The sequence below is a fragment of the Blennius ocellaris genome (assembly GCF_963422515.1).
Source record: "Blennius ocellaris genome assembly, chromosome: 17".
In the NCBI taxonomy this organism is placed as follows: domain Eukaryota; kingdom Metazoa; phylum Chordata; class Actinopteri; order Blenniiformes; family Blenniidae; genus Blennius; species Blennius ocellaris.
The window spans coordinates 7,218,121-7,236,895 of record NC_137666.1 but is presented as its reverse complement, the minus strand read 5'-3'; the positions used below and the strand labels follow the sequence as shown (position 1 = coordinate 7,236,895).

General features: G+C 40.7%; 1 protein-coding gene across 2 annotated transcripts in view; it reads right to left on the bottom strand.

The window, feature by feature from the left end:
• Positions 1-18,775, bottom strand: part of clmna (calmin a) — a 38,513-nt gene that overhangs the window by 7,204 nt on the left and 12,534 nt on the right. Inside the window, exons 2-10 of one of the 2 annotated variants that reach the window (XM_080512814.1) lie at positions 9,720-9,781; positions 7,183-7,278; positions 6,944-7,027; positions 6,769-6,861; positions 5,357-5,553; positions 5,077-5,270; positions 3,908-3,990; positions 1,698-3,791; positions 205-293 (exon numbers count right to left, since the gene is read on the bottom strand). In XM_080512814.1, the coding sequence (XP_080368940.1) occupies positions 205-293; positions 1,698-3,791; positions 3,908-3,990; positions 5,077-5,270; positions 5,357-5,553; positions 6,769-6,861; positions 6,944-7,027; positions 7,183-7,278; positions 9,720-9,781 (2,992 nt within the window). The remainder of the gene's footprint in view (positions 1-204; positions 294-1,697; positions 3,792-3,907; positions 3,991-5,076; positions 5,271-5,356; positions 5,554-6,768; positions 6,862-6,943; positions 7,028-7,182; positions 7,279-9,719; positions 9,782-18,775) is intronic. The other variant, XM_080512815.1, reaches the window with a different exon arrangement.

Below are 18,775 nucleotides of genomic sequence, written 5' to 3'. Positions count from 1 at the left end.
GAAACAAAAGTCTTTCAGTCCCGATAAGGCTGGTTCTTGGTTTTGTTCACCAGCCTACAGAAATACCTCCTCTCGGTACATTTATGGGAATACGTAGGAGGACGGGTCAGAGGAGTCCCATCCGCTACCACAACGCTGGTTTCCCCCGGGGATAAAGTCTGTTTCTCAGTGAACCCGGGGACAGACTAAGAATAGAAAGCCTACCTCACAGGCTCCATGTTTTCCATGGCGCATATTGGATTCAACAAACACGTGTCCTGGGATTCAGAAGCACTGTCCATCTCATGGGCCACCTGAGGAAAGACAAAAAGCTTTAAGCCGACTAATTACCTACAGCAGAGAAAGAAATAGCCAGAATGTAACATTAATATCAAACAATGTAAATAATAACTAATCCCTTCAGTGGATGTTGGGCACTGGGGCTTTAAGATGGATTATTTTAATTTTCAAAATGCAAATAAGTTATGAAGCACATTCGTATTATTTACAGTGTTTATCTACAGTTTACAAGATAAAGCATTTTCTAATTGGTAAAACACTGGAAAAATATCACTGATCATATTCACATTTAGAGAAGATGAGTGTGTGTGCTTGAAAATGCTCACAAGATGGCATGAAAATGGTTCATCATTATAAATGTCATGCATATTTGGTGCAATTGTAATCCGCAGGCACTCTTGTACTTGTAGGTGAGGGTGATTGTGTCAATATTGTTTTGAGGGATTGCTTAATGGTGGAGAAAATATCAAGAGGGCACAATGTCACGGTGAGCTGCTTGTGGCTGTGATTTCAAATCAGTAAACAACAGATAAGTGATCTTAACCCTGCACTATGTTTGAATGCAGTCGTCACTTTAAATATGATTATCGTGTATCTTGACACAACATGAGAAAATTTAAGTAAGAGGCCCGAAGCTTTCAGCGGACATCAGTGGAGCAGAAAGGTGCGACTGTAGATGATGAATGCCTGTTGTCATTCGCACCTTCGGTGTGATGTTGTGGAAGTGTGAGCTGTCACATCGCTTCATGTTCCTGTTCGGACATTTGGATCAGCACATACACATATTTATAGTTATATTTGCAAAGGCAGACTGAATTCTCGTCCACAATAGTGACAATAAAATCAAAAATATCTCAATTTAAGTATTATTCAGCAGTACAGCCGCCAACTGATTAGAAAGTAACAACCAGGCAATATTCTGTCTATGCTGGTTTTGAAATATGATCGATGTTGTTCCAAAGTCATTGCTGTAGGTTGTGGTTTGCATTAAAAAGGCTACATATCAAACAGCGTTTGAGCTTGTAACAGATTGCAGCAGCTTGAATCGATACTAATTCTACATACAAATTGAAGCTGTTTTTACTTTGTCGACACAGAATATACAAGTCTTGGAGTTCTTGCTCACCCAAGAAGGGGGTGGGAACCACAGCATTACCCAGATTCACAACCTTTCCACAATAAATGCATCTGGACACCCTTGGTACAATTACTTTTAATCATCTTTATATCCAAGAGTGTTATAAGTCAAACAACCTTCGTCAGTGGATTATCTGTGGATGATTATTCAATAAAAACTCCCAGAAAAAATAAACTTTTCAAGACTGTTTTGGACAAATAAAGCAGTATTCCCCATATAAGGCTACTGTAATGCTGTAAAAAAAAAAAAAAAAAAGTTTTTTGATTAAACTTAAATGTACCTTTTCCTGTTCTTGTGTCAAGTCCGGCCCCTCACTGAAGTCTCCGTCCAGCAGGCTGGGTGCTTGGTCGTCTGGTGAAACCTCTGAAGCTGGTGCTGGCTGAAGAGCAGACACGCTCAATACAGAGGGCCAACTCTGCATTTCAGTATCAGGTGGCTCCGTAAACATGAGCTCCTCTTTGTCGGGGTAGAACAGATCCATGGGTTCAATAGGACCACCACCGAGGTCCCCTGTAGGAGAACATCTTTCAAAGTCTGTATAGAACGAGTCCTTGTTTATGGATCCACTTGCTGACTCATCACATGAAATCTCAGCCTGCTTTTCCAAGCTGACCGAGTCCAACATGTTCTGCTGCGTGTTTGCTGCTCCCCTGTCTCCTTTGTCCCGTTGTTCATCAGACGAAACGTCTTCAGTGTCCATGACTTGAGTTTCAGTATTTGTAGCAGATGTCTGGACAATCCGGTCCGTCTCAGATTTGCCAGGAAGAGCCTCGTTTTTCTGTTTAGCGTCACTTATTTCTGTGTTAATTGTTGTACAACCATCTGCATCTGATTGGCTCATGTTCTGCCCATCTGTATTTTCTACATGTTTATTTTCTACTTCTTCTGAAACCAAGATGGAAGGAAGCTCAGCAGCACTCCGGTCATCATTTTTACTGAAGGTGAAACTCTGATCATTTGTATTTCGATCGGCACCGGTTCCATCACGCCCGGATTCTCTTTGCTCACATGCATCTTCATCAGTGTGACCTTGTCCTTCTGGATCACAAGTTTCCTCTTCATCCAGCTCTTGTGATGCACCTAAAATTGCAATCAAAGGGATATTTAGGCCTGAGTGTGTTTTTGAGGCTCCGTCTTGATTTGTTGATTTATTTTCATCTGAAGCTTCTGGGGAAAGTTCTTCACTCGAGTCCTCTGCTATTTTTACAAATACTTTATTTGTTTTATTTAAAAATTCAGACTCATCCACTGACTTTCCAGTTTTCTCACTTGCAGGTTTGTTTTCACACTTCTCAGAGTTATTCATTTGTTGCAGACCATTAGTTTGATGGTTAACTTCAGGGTTCTGTACTCCCTCAGAGACTTCCTGAGCTCCTCTGTCTTCACCTGAAGCGCTGGTGATCTGCGATCTCCGATCTGGAGCGGGTGGATCACTGCCAGAGCTCAGTTGCAACTTTTTGGGTTTGTTAGCTTCAGGACGGTCCTCCTCAGCAGAGTTGGGTAGAGCTTCTGCATTGTTTAATCTAAAAGATGATTCTTTGTCTTTTTCTGGATGACTGGCATCCATCCGTTCAGAAACTACAGTTTCTATAGCCTCAGTCTTGCTTCGACCAGCCACCTGTTCTATTGCCTGATCCTCCCTCTTGTTGTGGTCTTTTTCATCCACCGCTTCCACTTGTTTTTCCTCAGAATGCCCTTGGACTTTGTATTGTGCGCTCTCCAGCGAGTAAATTCCTTCATCAATATACGACTCATCTGGGGCTTTGTCCTCCGAAGATTGGATAAATCCTTCATCGAGTGGCATTACGTCCACGGGGGTCGCCCGGTAAACATCCCAGGTTGTCCCGCTGTCACATAGAGAACTGTCACTCCGGCTCTCACTGAACTTATCCGGCATCGCACTGAACTCGCTCCCCACCCAGGAGTCTGGCGAACCGATAGCAGAGTCGCCAATGACCGACTCTGCGTTTACCGATTCAGGCAGTGAGCAGTCAGTGGGTGAATGGGTGGAAGACAGTTGTGGGGATATGGACGTTGAGTCAATTGAAACCTCACTTGCAGGTTTCTTTGGGCCTTCAAGTCCATCAACGGGAACATTTCCATCCTGGGAGGAATCGGCTAAAAAGTCTTCGCTGGACCACGAGCGAGCGGCGGCCACCTTGTAAGTTGGCGACATGATGCCTCTGTCTTCCGACACGGATGAAATCAGAATTTTGGGCGGGGGCTGGGGCCCGCAATCCCTCTGGAACATGTGGGACCTCTCCTTCACTCTGCTTCGATAAGTGCCGTTCCTCAAGTAGTCCGGCTCACTGTCACGGAAGTTGAGTCGGCCCATTGAGATGCTTCGTTCAATAACCACGTGGGCGTCCTCCGGCTTAGAGAGAAAGAAGGACATGACATGAAACTGATGAGAACTGAATATCAAGAGTGTAAAATTGGTGTTGCATAATGTCAGATTAGCATCATCCAGGCCCTGTAGAGATCTCATACCTCCTCTATGCCAGGAAAGTGCTCCAGGAACTGTGACACATACATCATGATGGACTGCTCATCTGGTGCATTAATTGTCACATCTGAGAGGCAGAAAAAACAGCAAACAGTCATTAAAACGCCCACATGAATAATCAATGACGCTTTAAAGAACTAACATTAAAAAAGAAACAATGGCAGTTGTCTTCACCTTGTGTGAATAGCAAATCACTTTGCCTGAATAGCAAATGCCATTGCACATATATGTGCATTTAATGACACGTTAGTTTTGAAATACGGGTTGAGGCACACTGCTGGTGAAATTCCTTGCGTTAATGGACAGTTAGAGCACACTTGCATAACTTGAACCGGTCCATGACAATGGTGCAGTGTTTTCTTGTTTTTTTCAAAGGTGCATTGTACTGTTGTACTGTGAACCCTGGCTCAGGTTTTCTAAATTATACTTCGAACAAACTATGAAATGTTAGTAATTGAAGAATTGTCAGTATTCCAGTAACTTTACAGTTTATGAAATGGCAACAACACCAGGACCTCAAGGTCACCAGGACAAATTTGATCAATGTGCATTTTACACATGTTCCAGGAGTGATTTGATGTTTTCCAATCGGGATCTGTACTGAGATTTGACACAGAAACAGTGGAATTGTTTACACAATCCCAAAGCTCCCGTCGCCACTTTCACTATCGCCAGAGAAATTCAGACGACCACATCCAAGTTCTTTCAGGGAATGGAAGATGTCGGTTTAAGTCAGTTTTGACACTTGTGGTGCTGACAGCCTATAAAATGCATAAATCGTCACAAGAACAGCAGGAATTACAATAAACCGTGAGGATATACACCCTCTGAGCTTAACTCTGTCTTGACTTTTGTAAATTTTTTGTGAATTTCCAATCCAATCCAATCCAATCCAATCCAGCATAATGTTAAAACAATGGAGAATAAAGGTTACAAGAAAATAGATAAATAACTAGGCCAGTTACTAGCAGAATGTAGTCCATTTTTTGACTCTCAAGATCAGGGGGCCCAGCAACATCGAAAAATTCATAAAAGAGATCAGATTAAACTCAGCTATTTACTCAGAAGTTGGGATATTCAGTATTCAATGGTTTTGATTCCAAAAAAAAGAAAAAAGAAGAAATATCAGAGTCCTAAATTGTAATCATGTTACCCTCTGCTTCCAGGAGGCGTGGTATGCCCAGGCTGTAGTGGGCTATCCTGAAGGCATCCTCCAAATTCTCCCTGGCATTTCTCAAAAGGGCCTTCCTCATGTCAACCAGGCTGGAGTCAATGGACTTGATGACGGCCAAAAAGGCCAGACCACTTGTCCAGCTCTTCCCAAAGTCCTGCACCGCAACGCCATACCTGTAACAGGACATCTTTGATGTTTAGGGCCCATTCACAAAAAATATTACTTTGAGAAAAAGACGATGGGGGGCATTTTTACTCACTTGCGTGTTCGCTTCTGTACCCACTGCAGCAGCTTCTTAATGGCCTTGCTCTGCTCCCTGATAGCTGTGGAGGCCGTCTGTCTCTCCTCTGATGGTGTGCTGCAGAAGGACGCGTCGGAGTCGGAGCTGGTTGGGATGGACGAGAGGCTGGAGCAGGAGGGGAACTGGCTCCTGATGTTCCCGGTAAGTTCCTTAATCTGGGTGGAAAGGGAGAGTCAGATTATCTTCCTTTTCTGTCTTGTTTTTCCTCGGTTCAGCTGTTGGGCATCAGATCCAAACATGTTCCTGGGGATTATTCACTCAACTGTTTCATGCCGATAATTTGAGGTTGCAATTCGCTGAACGATAATAATTATTATCCAACTCCTGAGTAGTTTGCAGGCTGCTTTCAACTTCTTGTTTATGAAAAACAAGCGTGTGTGGGAGTAGAATGGAAATACAAATTGGGACAATAAACTAAAAGTTATATTGTACCCACTAATAAAGTGGGTACAATGTAGAAGCTGTTCTGGTTCAAAATCCTGTTGAAAGATAACAGACAGATAAAACCCAAGTCTCTAACGGGATTTATTACATAATGGTTTCCGCGGTAACCAGGACACATGATGGCAACACTTCAACAGATCAAAAGCAAATCTAAATCAACATTAAACTCCATAGAACATCCAGATGGTCTGTCTCAGGCCGAAAGTTGGACTTAAAAGGGAACTTTTTACAAGAGTATCAGTTTACTCTTCACTGTTGGTGATACGCAGCTTGTGAAAACAATTTGAAAGTAACTGGGGTTGATCTGGAGGAGATTTCCATTATGTGAGAAAATGATACAGTAAGTCAGCTGTTTGCATGTGACCTGCAGCTCATCAGCAGGCACAAGACTTATATTACCACTGAGCTTTCAGCCTTTACACTTCACATGGACAGGCCGAAGTCACTTATTTCCATCGAAGAAATATTCATTGTGACGCCACCTTTGCTAACATGAACGGCTGTGACGAACACAAGCATGTTTACCAAGATTTACTGTATTAAGTGCAAGAAAAACGATAAAATGCTTGTTACACCCAAAAGAGGTGATATGAGTATTTTCAAAAGCACATTTTTTTCTTTATTTATGATTATCTTAAAAAAAAAAAATAACACACACATCGCTAACACCGTTTTTTTTCCTCTGTCCCTGACAAGAAGTCGAGATGGCCACGGATCTGACAATAGATGTTGCATAATTTTCTGCATATTTGAAAGAAGGCCACAATGAAACAATTTAGTTAGCACAACATGGATGGTTTGTTTAATCAAAAGTGATCATGCAAATTATTAAACATGAATGAAACGCCACAGTTAACCAAGAGGCAATATAAATCTACGAAGGTAATCTATTAATTAAAAGACAAAATAAGAAAGTTAACAAAAACCTGGAAGAAGAGGATGATGTTCCAAATGAGCCCCAAGATGATGGAGGAGTTTCCATCGGCCACGTCAGAAGCATCGATACTGACCAGCTTCACCTAACGGAGGGAAGCACATTATTTTATGAGGTGACAGCTTTGACATTAATCAAATGACGCAGCAGCTCATGTTGACACTCACGTTTCTCTCCTCCAGGAAAGACAGGACCTTGGCGATGTTATTGAGTCTGAATATACGATGAGACGACTTCTTGAACCCATGAAGCTAGAAAATAAGAGCGGAGGACATAAAAAAAATTAACAAATACTGTGTGTATTACAGCATGTAGTAGCATTGGCCAGACCGTGCTGCGGCTGCATATGGGAACATGGAAAAAACAACAACAAAAAAAACAACCAAATAACTATTTTAAGTCTGACCAGTTTGCAACCAGAGAGCTCCTCCAGCAGGGCCATGAGAATATGCCCATCTTGGATGTCCTGGAAAAGGTCATTGACTTCAATGGGCGGGTCACACTGAGGACGGAAAGAAGAAAGCAGGAATGAATTTAATGCCTGGAATGTATGTTTAGTCTTTCTCTACATTTGCACTTAATTTGGAGAATATTCTTGTTTTGTCTGTGAAAATCAAATCAATTATTCCACAGCAATAATACTAGATTATATACAATTGTCAGCAGAAACAAAAGGGGAGATTGTGAAGATTTCAGCCTGCGGTTTCAGTAATTGTTGCACTAATTAACCCACGAGTGTTGTTACAGGCGAATTTGTCACACTTCAGAAAACTGCAGGATCCGTGATGCACTGGTGACATGAACTAATTTAACCCAAAGGTTATGTAATAGTTGTTATAATCCACTGTGTGTAGTGTAGAATTCAGTGTTAAGCAATGGTACCATCTCTGTTAATCACACTCATCTGTCCCATTATAAACATAAATCCACAGTGATGTCTTTTAAAGAGACAAAAACAAACAACCCGCTGTTCTCATCAGCCCAGATGAGGTAGCTTTCCCTTTAAAACTCCATGAATCAGCCACAGTGAGTCCTGTTATCGAAACAAATCATCATAAACTCAGCCTTTTGAGACCTTTTCTGGTAAATCTGCAGTCTCAGGCAGAGGTGAAGGGGGCAGGGGGGGGGGGGGTCAAAGTGGCTGGAACTTTCCAAGATGACAGAAAACAAATGCGTGATTGTCAATTAGTGGGTCAGAGCTTTGACACGTAGCCAAAACAGTGAGTAGCAGAAGAGAGGCTCATTGTGCAGGACAAAACAAAAGACTTGATCAGACGCTCCAACTCACTGCTCACTGTGACTCACCCCCTGCACAAGAATGACAAACAGAAACTGAAGGAAAGCTCAGGAGTGGAACCGAGAGGCTCTATAGAAACTGCATGGCAGTGTAAACACAGCAAGGTGAGTTAGGATAGTGTTGTTACTATGGCAGGGACAGAAACCATTGAATTACTAGGTTTTGATGCTAAATAGAGGTGCTAAAATAGTTTGGCTGGCAAGCTACTTTGTAAAAGAATATACTGCATGTATATATGTGTTTATGTTTGCTCACAAATTGTGGCTGAGCTGCAAACTGTGTGACTGCTGTGATGAGCAGCAATCACTGATGTTAAGAGGCAGTAAACAGTTACCATGGATATCAAGGGACACAAAACACAGGCACATGTTCTTTGTTGTTTACATGCCACGTCACACATTCTACCATACTGTCGCCAAAATGTTTTAATTTACTGATTTTGCCTTCATGAGTTGCACGTTCGAAGAGGAGAAATTGTATTCAGTCCACTCTGTATATCACTGCATGTAACTGTAATATATTGGACACTTTTAATGCTGAGGTAGAGGCCTGACCAAAATCATGTTTGTGTTTCTGACAGCTATTAGATTAGTATTGTGATTTATACCAGGAATCTGTGTAAGAAAAGCAACTCATGAGTCAGACGATGTTTGACTCACGGTGTGTTTTATAATAGGCCAGAAAAAAAAAACCCCACTTAAATTCAAAAAAAGAAGAAAATAAAACAGCTGGTTACTTGATGATGAAACCTAATCACAGATTAGAGCCAGTGGCAGGTTGTTCCTCCTTCTAATAAGCAGATTAAGATGCTCGATGAGCAGAAACAACACTTTGCAGACATCTGTGTTGATTTTTTTTACACAAACAACTGATCAAGTTAGGGATGGGGACGATCCGATCCGGTATTGGTAACGGGTTCCAACATCAACATAAGTGGTGAATTGAAGCCAGATTCATCTCATACATTTAACATTTTCAAATATCAAAGTTGAAATTTTAATAAAGATATTGGTCTGCAATTGGTAAAACAGTGTTTGTTGCCATTTTTGAAGTGTGGAATAACTCTATTTTCATTTTATTTGGAAAACAACCAGTGTCAAGAGTGAGTGTCAAGGCTTTTAATTTAACAACAAAAGTTAACTAAATCACTGCGAGTGAAGCATTATTAAATCAAAATGTTGCCCTTTGATTATTAGCAGCTGAATAATCATTCAGTTTTACAATATTTAAGTAACAATTGCACTTGATATTGATTATAAATGTGGTTCATTGATCTTCCTCCTTGCATCAACACATTGGAAACCCACGTCGGGCAAATAACCACCATGTCAGCATTGTAACATTAACATGCTGCACTCAGACTGACACTTTACAGCCCAATGAAACTTTAATGCTGCGCAAAGACGGTCCCACACAACCACATCTATAATTTAGTGAGGCTGCAGCTGCAGTTTATGTCGAGCACATGTTCCAGCGGCCCTGTGACAGTGATCACAAGTGGGTAATCACACAGAGCCGCCCCACGTTTTGGAATGGATGACAATAAAAGACACCATTGCGTCACACCCAGATAGTAAAAAGAAACAGGAACGCCGTTTCTTTCTCTGGAGTATTTTTCTACGGATTCTTGGAAGTTCCTTACAAACCTTTTCTAAATGGAGGTTCATCCAGCGAGTGAAGGTCCTCTTCTGCACCACTTCTCTTTCAACTGCAAAACACAAAGGCAAGAGTGTTGGATTAGATTATAGCATTCAGATTATATTTGGTGCCCACGCCCATCACCAAACCCTGTACAATAACTAAACAGAAGTTGAAGGAACTGCCAAACACACCATAAGTGAAATACAGTTGTTATGTTCTGTACTGATGACTTCCTTATCTGTGAGGATGAACTGTTTGGGTTGACACACCGTCTTTGGCGATCCGGTGCTGCTTCAGCTTGCACTTTTCCAACTTTCATTCATCAGTTTTCATCGCAAAAGATGCATTCAGTTCAAAATTTGTCCGCCACTTCAATAAATCCATATTCTATGTAACTCTCAGTACACCGTTTCTTGTTGACGGATTAATCATTCTCTTCATCCCGACGCTCAGCCATTTGTTCTCCCGCTGCTTACACTTTTAATGTAAACATTTACACTTCATGAATTTGTGACACAACTTAATCAAATGCAGAATCACCTATTCTTAAGATGTATAACATTTTTATAGCCCATTTCATCTCGAGTGGATCGGACCAGTACACTAGTGCCATAACAACCTTTAAACTTAAACTTTAAAGTTGCGACAAAACATGACCACAATCTCAACATAAAGCCAATTTTAATTCAACTGTCTGAAACAAAATACAGTGAAATGATCCAGAGAACTTCTACTATAGCTGCTGCGTTGTGAGTATTTTTACAAACTCACCCTGACCGCATGGTTTTCAGGCTAGTTTAATAGCAATGAGGTAGAGCACTTGCATGGCAGCATCATTAACATCTCATCTCGGTTCTCAGTATTGTGTCCACTAATCTTAAGAAATTTGTTCAAAGTCAAGTTTTCTTTGAAACTTTTACAATTTGCTTGGTGTTTTGGTGGGACGGTATGTCTGAGCCCCTGGTTGGAAATCACCGCTGTAATGAACTTTGCAAAGCAGCCCAGAATCATTATGCTCCTACTGCCATGCCTCACTGTGGGAATGATGAACTTCATAAGGCATGCAGTGCACCAACAATTAAATTCAACCTCATTTTCAATAGTCCAGAAACAAATACATGCATCTTCCTTTGCTGTTGTTTACTAATTTGCATGTAGTAGAGTTATAACATTGAGAATTAGACTTTATAACTCTATACATTAGTGGAGGGACGCTGCCACATGTTTACTGTTAATCGCGTTGAACAATCGAATTAATCCTCAGTCCTGCAATAAAAAAAAAACCTAAAAAAGCCACCGCTGCAATACGGTACATAAAATGGACATAAGGGAGGAACGGCAACAAGAAGGAGTATAGGAGGAGCTCTGGAGGAGTTACCATGGCAGCAAAGTCAGCTGTTAGTCATTTTTATGTCCACAACAGTTCGCTACAGGCACTGGGGCTAACTATGTATCGTGCACAGCAAGTGAAACAAGAGCACTGGATGCAGCATTGTTATTGATTGTTTCATCCTCCAGCAGAGAATGAGTGCTCACCGTGGGCTAATGAGGCAGACTACCTGCCTGGCACCTAAAGTCCATATTTAGCCTTAAGGTCTGTAAAGCTTTGAAGCCAAGACTGAGAGACCGATCTGTCAACATGTCCCATCAAGTGAGCAGCAGGCTGGCCTGTCTTGTTCTTGGGAAACGCCTCAAAGGCGCAGATTCCCCCCCGCCGCTGCTCACAGAGAGCGCAGGAGTTTGGTTTGTATTCAAGAGGCGTTGCTGAGACTTCAATGCATGAATCTTTGTCATGGCAGACACAAGGCACCCGCAGACGAGGCAAAGAGGGAGGGGAGCAACGAGAAAGAGAATGATAAAAGGCAGAAAGGCAGTCGAGAGTCAGGAGGCCTGCAAGAGGAAATGAAGATAACAGTTTATACTATTTGCTCCTGACCCATTTGTCAGAATGGCATATTAGACTTTGTCGAACCAATACTGAATAATCAATTATTTTATATAACTGCACATCAACTCCTTTCTGTCAAAAGCAGTTGACATTGCACTTTTTGATGCAAATTTCAGAGAGTTTTTGTAACCATGAGGGTATGAAGGAAATATACGCTGACTGTGTGGGCAGTTCAAAGTGGGTCTGTGTAGGTTGTAGGTGCAGCGGTGATTCATTCATAAGAGCCTGAAGATGGATCAGTGGGTGTAATTATGCATGAAAATCAAGCTCGGCCACTCACATCAGTGATGCAGTGACGCCATCAGAGCTCAACCAATCACGGCTGCCGGCTGTGCTGATCGACTCGGGGGCGTCAGAAAGAAGATAAGAAAAACAATACTATATATGGAAAACATTTCAAAATACTGAATGTGACACTTAAGCTGAAATAGTAGTTTAGCGTTTGGAATTATTATTGTTATACATTATAAAAAAAATAAAGGTTTATGGGCTACAAACTATTATTTCCTTATTTGTTTTCTTGCGTTCACCCCAGAATGATTGCACAGAGCACAGCAATGGAGTTGGCAAGTAAACTGTTGGTGAAAACCTTACATATTTCCGAATATACCATTTTAAAATCATAAATCATAAATATCTCCATACTATATACAAACTATTGATGCTAACGTGCAGGCCTCATAGTAGTAAGACTATAAATGAATAGTTGTTTGTTGGAAAAGCCATTTCCAGGTCAGCAACATTATTTTTCCTCTAGCTGGGAACATAAACGGAGTGTGACACACACTTCCTGTGGTTTAAAGTATATTACTGTTAATGTGTTAGGGTTAGGGTTACTTTCAAACGCAGTAACTTTGTGAATAAAAGAGATTCAAGCTTACTTACGAGACCTGGGATATTATTCTTGAGCTCCTGTCATTCATGTCTGGGTCAAGTTTGTCTAAGATAAGCCATGTCTGAATTCAGAATCTCTGGTCAGTCTCACTTGTTTGCCATGCAAACGGAGAAGGCTTAGTCAACCGAATTCACATTTTGTTAGACGACAGCGTGAATCGTGTGTGTGGCACGATGACTTTTACTGCAATTCTGGGCATCGGGGAGGCAGAGGGAGTGAGCAAATATAAAGAAGACAGAGCAAACTATACGGGAGCACTCCTTTATTGGATTTCAAGGAATCAATGTCTCTTTGTTTTGTGAATCCTAACTATAGCACACATTACTTCTTTCACTCCCTTGGGGAATGAAATAATGGATACTGCAGAGACAACAATATGTCCGACACAAATAATGATGACCAGACAGTGCATGGTTGTTTCAGCGTGGTTCATTAAAGCGGTCTTTATAAAATAAAAGCATTATACCATCACATGTGCAAAAAAAACGAACACGACAGCCATCCACGCCAAAGAAAAACCACACAAACATTAAAGAAAACCCCTTTAAAGTAACAAAGCTACCCTTTTTTCTTTCACGTCTCTTCATCTGCTCTAAACTTACTGAATGCAATCAGAGCTACTACTTGCCTGAACTTAACATATCCCATTTTATAAAAGTAACCTCCTCATGAAGTGACTGTCTATTCATATTTACAGAACTATAATGAGCTTATTGTACAATAAACAAATGTCAATCAAACAACAAATTTGCTGCGACCATGTGATATTGCTGTATCAATATGAAACAAAGTCAGAGTAAACGTGACATTGTCAAGTGAAAATTCATTGCTTTGGTTTTTGTTTCAAAAAGTTTGGCGTTTACACAGCAACTTTTTGAAAACGACATCCGTTCACTCTGAAACAGCAGTATTAATAAAAACAATGTAGTTTTCATGTTGGGCCACGAGTGGGCGCTGTTGTTTGTGTCAGTCATGAGACCACGCACACATGCAGCAAAGAACAATATGCTATAAACATTAACAATGGCGAGTACACGGACATTCATATGGACAGACAAACAAGTTGGATTGTTATTACAGGTGACTTTTCTTCTTCTTCTGGGTTTAATGGCAGATTGCCTCCTTTGAGTTGCATTATTGCCATAACAAGTGATTCAACTATTAAAACTAACAAGACCCAGGAGAATATGGACCGGGAGTCATGACCCTCTAAAGGCTGCCATTGTTGTTATTGTCCATCTACTCACTCGTGCAGAAGGTTTACGTTGGCCATGGTGCGCGTGTGCAGTAGCAGCATTTTTAAAAAGTTAAACAGGTCCTTAGTGATGTTTCCAGACAGTTCTGAGAGTAATTTGTTGTTTGTGCAGGAAGAAGTAAACAATTAAGCAGTGTCACTGCTGCAAGTGTGTGTGCGTTTACACACGCGGCGAAGGCAATATGATGTTTTGCTTGGTTTACCACAAGATGAAAAAGGATGGATCAGAGTGTAACAGCAGATGATATTGTAAACTTACTTCAAGCAAGAGAGTGTTTATTTTTTTATTTGCCCAGTGAATGGGATAGATTCTTTACCGTTATTGTATTCATACAGTTCAAAAGGTTTTCTAGTAACCGCTTCATACACATGATAAACATAGCAAGTTGACAAGTTTCCTGAAATCTGTGATACTGTGTGCCAATTACGGTTGTAAAGGCTATACTTGTGATTTACCAGTGAAAATGAACGCCTCTCCATGTTCTGGATCAGCCTCCACACGCTGGAGATACATCCACTCATCAGGAGATGAAAGCCAGCGAGTGTTGGATGTTCCCAGAGGAACGTCTTTCTTCTAATGAGTCTTTAATGAGTGAATGTGAGGACCCACGTGACACCAAACATCAAAACCAGGCTGGAAATAGACATGGAGGTTTGAGTCTAAATGCAGACTGAGGTAACAAGAATTTGGAAAATACCAGAAGGGCTCTTTCACTGAAATATTAATGCAGCAGCTATGACAGGGGCATCCCTGCACTGCAGTGCTGCATCATTCAGTGAGATTATGTAAGAGCAGAGTTCACAGAGGGGCTCTTTCCCCTCTTGGCTCTTGGAAAAACCCTTCGTTTCACCTGTGTAGCAGGCCTATGTAACGATGTGAATACGTAACCTTAAAACACTTTGGGAGAACAATATGTGGTATATCTAATGCAATAACCCATAAAATGGCTAACACACGTCATGCTTGTGTGTTCTCCCTCTGCCTGACTGGGTTTTCGCTGAGTTCACTGGCTTCCTCCCAAACAAATGTGTGATAAGTTGATTGGTAACTGAATTTCCCTGAAGGGTGATTGTGTGTCTGTCCATGTTCCTCCTGTGATGGATTGTTAAACTATACATGGTGTAAATAGCCCTTCACACAGTTCTACCCGTGTAATGCTTCAGTTTTGACTTTGATGTATGGAAGATAATAGGGCTCCGTGATATTAGTTAAACATGCATTGTCAAGTATTGTGATATATTGAGAGTATAGAGCATTGCAATAAATCCTTCAATATATGACATTGATATCTTTGTGCTTTGTAATACCAAAAAACAGTGCTGTGTCTTTAGTGATATTGTAATGATGATACGTTGCGATACATAAATCAACCCTGGAAGGCGCAGATCAATGCATGTTATAATGTCTTCTGGGATGAAAGATCCATGTCAGCAGGAGCCTGCAGCTTCTGTCACAGCACTGCTTATGTCCCATTTTAGACTGCACCCACTCCCTTGTCTCCTTTTCATGTTGAAGCACAACCATCTGAAAAGACCTCCAGTATGTGGCTTTACGCTACACAGGTGATCACACTTTTTAACTGGCATCCGCATCAGGATGCACCCAGTAATACCTTCTTCCCCTGAAATAAATACAAAGTATAATATAGCTCCAGAAACCATAAAGTGCCATCACCACTTTTTCCACTGATCTGAGCTTTGTTGGTTTAGGGCTATTATCTCAAGTTACGAGTGGCCAAACCACAGCGGTCTGTGTAGAAAGTGTGTTCAGTTTGCACAGACTAATGCGGCTCATTCAGACTGACATACAACAGGACCTTAAAAGGCTGGAGCAGATGAATTGGCACACTTTGTTCCGAAAACACCTTGTGTTCTGTTCTTTTTAGAATCAAATATACATGAAATTACTGTTCACATGCCAGTTAACGCATGCTTAGATGGATGATGGCTTCCACTGATACTAAAAAGTCAGATTGATGTTTAATACACATGAACAGACAATATGAAAAAGCACAACACATCACAGTCTTAAAAATGACACTAAAATCAGATAGAAACCCTTTTATTGGTTAATGTCCAGAGGTTATCAGCTGGTTTGGAAAGAGAAGGATAAGATGTGAACCAATCACCATTAGTCTTAAGTTTATCTTTTGGATTAGGTTAATAAGTCACAGACAAGGACGAGGACGAGGAAAACCAAACAAACGCTCACGGGAAAAGCAAGACTGTGAGACGCTTTTAGAAGTGGCGGCTGCTCTGTGTATCTAACAGCATGTTCTGTACTTGTTTGCGTATATCACTAACTTGGATAATGAGCAGGTGTAACTTGTGACAGTGTGTATTTTTGCACAGACTCCCAGCTGCTTGCCTGGTGAAAATGTTACAACTGATTACTCACTTGAAGGAACATTTGCTTACAACTTGTAACCGACCGTGATAACCAACCGAAAATACTTGCAAAGATCTGAAAACAGAGAGCATAAGAGACGGTGATTATGGGTCCCAAATTAGTACAATTTTTGTTTTGAACGCCTTGTTGTTTTGCCACCTCGCGGGGAAAATTGATGTTTGGTATATCTTCTACAAGTACAAAAGCATTACAGAAGTTGTATATAGATTAGAGCTTTCCAACAAGTCTAAATTTAGACTAGAATAACAAGCCAGGAAGGAACAAATGACACTCAGTTAACCCTCTTATGCTGTCTGGATTTATTTAGATTTTATAGATGTAGAATTAAGTGAAAGTGAAATAAGAGAGGGCTTTCTGGTAGTTTTGTAGTTTTGATATCAAATGATCAAAGAGGTGTGTCTGTGTGTGTGCGCGTGTGCGTGTGTGTGTGTGTGTGTGTGTGCGTGGTCACTGGCTGCAGTAAAGTGCTGGTCCTCTGTTGTGCTGTTTACAATGTCACTTTAGAAGAACAAAGACTGGGTGGTCTGAATATCACGAGCACCGAAACTCCTGTACTGAAGTGTGTGTGTGTGTGTGTGGGGGGGGGGGGGGCAACTTCAGTAAAGATTGTATTCAGAAGTAAATTGTATATACTTTAACTTGAATATTTTGCCAATTCAAATTAGTAACGTGTTTTGAAAATGGAGTTCATTATCATAATTATATAGCTCCACATATATTGTACGTTTTTTTTTAATCCATCATATCTGTTGCCTTGTTTCATCAGCACAAATAAAGAAGTTCAAACACTTTACTATCATGACTCAACGTTGACATATTTGTGCTTGTGTGTGATGCGATATCATGATTTCCAAATTTCAGCTTTTTCCATTAATAAAGGCTATAATTTCATGCAAATGAGGTATATCTTACTATCCAATAAAAAAAGCATAAGAGTAAGGTACATTAGAATGTGTTTGAAAGTTCCATAAGGTGAAACCAAAAGATTCAGTGATTATCTTTATTAAGCAGAAGCCAAAACAGACATGGTCAGTTTGACAAAATCTCACTCATAAAAATGAATACAAAGAATAAATTTACTTTGCAAATGTCGCTTTTCTCTCTTTTTTCTTTGGGGGGGGGGGGGTTCTTGACAGGAGTCACCTGACATGAAGGCTTTTGACTTTTTGACTTTGGTCTTCTTCACACTGGAGTCATTCTCAAGTTTCTGTGTTGCTTTACTCCACATTCATGAATTTGTAATCTGAAACAAATAAACTGAAACAGATTTTTAATTGTAAATTAAAAATAAAACAGGGCTCAGCACTATAAATCCTGCAGCTCTGGTCAGTTTTATTTCTTGTTGTTAATTTAAGTTGTTATTTAAAAGTTACTGTCAGAATGACAATCTCAATAAATAAAACAAGATAAAACATCAACAATACAAGCAATTGACATATACAGATGAGGAATAGGAGCTTGATAAAACTATAAAACATGTCGTTTTTTATGAAGAGATACATCATTATTGAACAGAAACAGTTCTTTACAACATCAATTTTTCATGTGGAACAGGAACATTTTGCTGACCAGATTTTGTTGGCTTTATATGACAGAACATAAAATAATGTTGTTGTTTTTTTCCCTGAAAGCCGACTTCAGTCTCTGTTAGATGAAGTCAGAGCGAGTGGCTTTGTGAAATCACCTGTTGGAACCACTTTAGTGACTCGACTAAGCCCAGCACAATATACGCCGGCTACAGTGATCCTGTATCAAACATCGTCCACATTCCAGCAGATTGTACCAACGGCGGTGTTGTGAGGAAAGCTCATGTGATTTGTCCGAGAAGCTTAAACAAAAAAAAAATAAAAATCCAAGGATACTTCATCTTTTGCAACCCAAAATAAAGTCCACAAAAGAGGAAGATGAATGAAGTGGAAAAATAAGCAGGTTTTCCCCGCAGGTATCTGAAGGTAAACTGGGGACTTTCTGGACACATAAGCTCAGGGGAAAAAAAAGGCACAACAAAGGGAAATGTCAGAATAGCAAAGCCACAGCAGCTCAGGGTGAATCAGTGGAAAATTGAAAAGCAATCCCTGCTGCGTGGGTGTTTTTATTTTTTCTGCCGCATTTACCTACTCAGTGTACACCCCCAGAGGCTACGGGTCAACCTGAGAGCACCGGCTCCTAGAAACATTGCCTTGGTGAGCCACACAGCGCTGTCATCATCCCGGTTAACCCTTTGGTGGCAGCCAACTCCCAAGCGTACGGCTCTTCTCTGCGTCTAATAAAAAACCGGACCAATCACTGCCGGTGTAGACAGAGAGTGAGCTAACCCAGGCTTACATCACCGGCCGACGGAGGTTTATCTAACAATATAACCAATGACCTTTTGAAAAAAAAAAAAAAAAAAAAAAAGAACAGCCTATTTTTAGAGGAGGAAGTGGGCGTGGATTTATAAAAGTGTGCTTTTCAGTTTGCAATCACTCACCATGCAGTGGCTTTACATGGTAAAGACTGCAGGAATGAGAGAATGCTGCAGAGGGGCAGGAGGTACAATCTGTGTTTGAGTAC